Source organism: Empidonax traillii, unplaced genomic scaffold, assembly GCF_003031625.1.
Source record: "Empidonax traillii isolate 1590-97213 ecotype Southwest subspecies unplaced genomic scaffold, ASM303162v1 scaffold1673:size75607, whole genome shotgun sequence".
Classification (NCBI taxonomy): domain Eukaryota; kingdom Metazoa; phylum Chordata; class Aves; order Passeriformes; family Tyrannidae; genus Empidonax; species Empidonax traillii.
In genome coordinates this window covers 73,826-75,607 of record NW_020956866.1, presented here as the reverse complement: position 1 = coordinate 75,607, position 1,782 = coordinate 73,826, and the positions used below count along the sequence as shown (strand labels likewise).

Here is a 1,782-nt window from a genome sequence, read left to right as displayed (position 1 = left end):
TAGAGCCGCCCCAGCTCGCTGCGCTGCCCGTCGGGGCGCCGGGCCATGTACAGGGGGGCACCCACCAGCAGGTCATCCCGCCTGTGCCCGGAGAGGGGTCAGGGTGAGGGTCCTCAGGTTTGGGGGCTGGGGGCACCCAGGGGTGTGCCAGGCGCTGGGCAGCACCCCTGGGTGTCCCCGTGGGGGACTGGAGGGGGGGACAGTCCCGGCTCTCACCCGTCCCCGTTGGCGTCGGCCACGGCCACCGTGTGCCCGAAGTACGATGCCACCTGGAAAGGGTCCGGGCGGGGGGTGGCGCCGGGGGAGTGGCAAGGGCACCGTGGGGTGCACCAGGTGATGGGCGGGGGGCATGGGGGAACAGCTGGGGGCTGGGGGGGCTGGGGGATATGGAGAGGAGTGCAGGGGTGCTGTGGAGCCCCGGGGGGAGCTGAGGGTGGCACAGGGTGGGGGTACCTGCTCGCTGTCGATGCCCCGCAGCCGGCGCAGGGTGTGCCCCGCAGTGAAGATCTCCACCTGCACAGGGCAGCGTCAGACCCCAGCCCGGGGGGCCACACGGTGGTGACCCCCCCTAGGTGGCACCGGGCACCCCTCAGAACTCACCTCACCCTTTGTGTCTCTCTTGTTGGGGACCCCCACGACGTACTCTGTGGGGGATGAGAGCCATGAGAGACCCCACTGGGGCATCAGGGGGGCCATGGAGATACCCCCGGCACGGGGGTGGGCACGGGGATATCCCCAGCACAGGGATGGGAAGAGGGCATACCCTGGCAGGGTATGAGGGGTATGGGGGCACAGAGACAGGACAAAGGTTGTGACCTGGCACACCCTCTGTCCAGCATCCCTGGGAGGGGAGGTCTCCCTGGGGTGTCCCGGGCCCGTCACCCCCTCCCCGCAGGTGGCCCTGCCCCCCCCACACCCTCCAGCCCTACCTTTGGTTCTGGGGTCGCCATCGAACTCGCCCACAGCCACCGAGTACCCTGTAGGGAGAGGGGCACCAGTGAGCCCGGGGAGCCCCGGCCGGAGCCGGCTGTGGGGCGGGGTGCCCGTGCCCGCTGCTCACCCCGGTACCCATCCTCGTATTCCAGGGACACGGGCACCGTGGGGCGCCCCGGGGTCCCCAGCCAGAGCAGTGACGTGCCGTGGAAGCGGCTGAGGATGGTGTTCACCTCCACCGAGTACAGGAGCCCTGCGGGACAGACACCGGGATGGGTGGACAGCAGCGCTGGGGGGGCACCCGCTGCCACACGCCCTGGGCTGCCAGTGCCACTGCGGTGGCACTGAGGGGGTGGCCCATCCTGGGTGCCCTCCTCCCGCCGTGCCCACCCCAAGGGAGCACTCCGGGAGCACCAGCCCGGCAGGAAGGACTCACCCGTGAAGTAATACCCGCCGGGGGCACCCAGCACCAGCGTGCCGTCCTGCGGGAGGAGCTGGCCTCAGCACCGCCCTGGGGCACCCCCACCCTGGCATCCAGCCCAAGCATCCCTTATCCTGGCATCCTCCACCCCAGCACCCCTCCACCTCAGCATCCTTTATCCTGGCATCCCCACTCAAGCATTCTCCACCCCAGCACCTCCTCCCAAACATCCCCACACGCTCTTCCCCCCTCCTGGCACCCCCACCCCAGTATCCCCCACCCTCTCACACCCATCCTGGGGCCCTTTCCCCTGGAATTCCCACTCCAGCATCCCCCCGCGACAAACCCACTCAGGTACCATTCCTGCCACACCCTCTGCATCCCTGGCAGCATCCCCATGGGAATCCCGGGTGGCACACCGGGCACGC

The 1,782-nt window shown here is 69.9% G+C and overlaps 1 protein-coding gene across 1 annotated transcript in view; it reads right to left on the bottom strand.

Annotated features, from left to right (window-relative positions):
• Nucleotides 1–216: 216 nt before the first annotated feature.
• Nucleotides 217–1,782, bottom strand: part of LOC114070734 (integrin alpha-8-like) — a gene marked incomplete at its 3' end in the record, with an annotated part of 2,708 nt that continues 1,142 nt past the window's right edge. The window contains exons 5-10 of the mRNA XM_027908295.1: nucleotides 1,370–1,415; nucleotides 1,061–1,186; nucleotides 930–977; nucleotides 601–644; nucleotides 454–513; nucleotides 217–269 (exon numbers count right to left, since the gene is read on the bottom strand). Coding sequence (XP_027764096.1) covers nucleotides 217–269; nucleotides 454–513; nucleotides 601–644; nucleotides 930–977; nucleotides 1,061–1,186; nucleotides 1,370–1,415 — 377 coding nt within the window. The remainder of the gene's footprint in view (nucleotides 270–453; nucleotides 514–600; nucleotides 645–929; nucleotides 978–1,060; nucleotides 1,187–1,369; nucleotides 1,416–1,782) is intronic.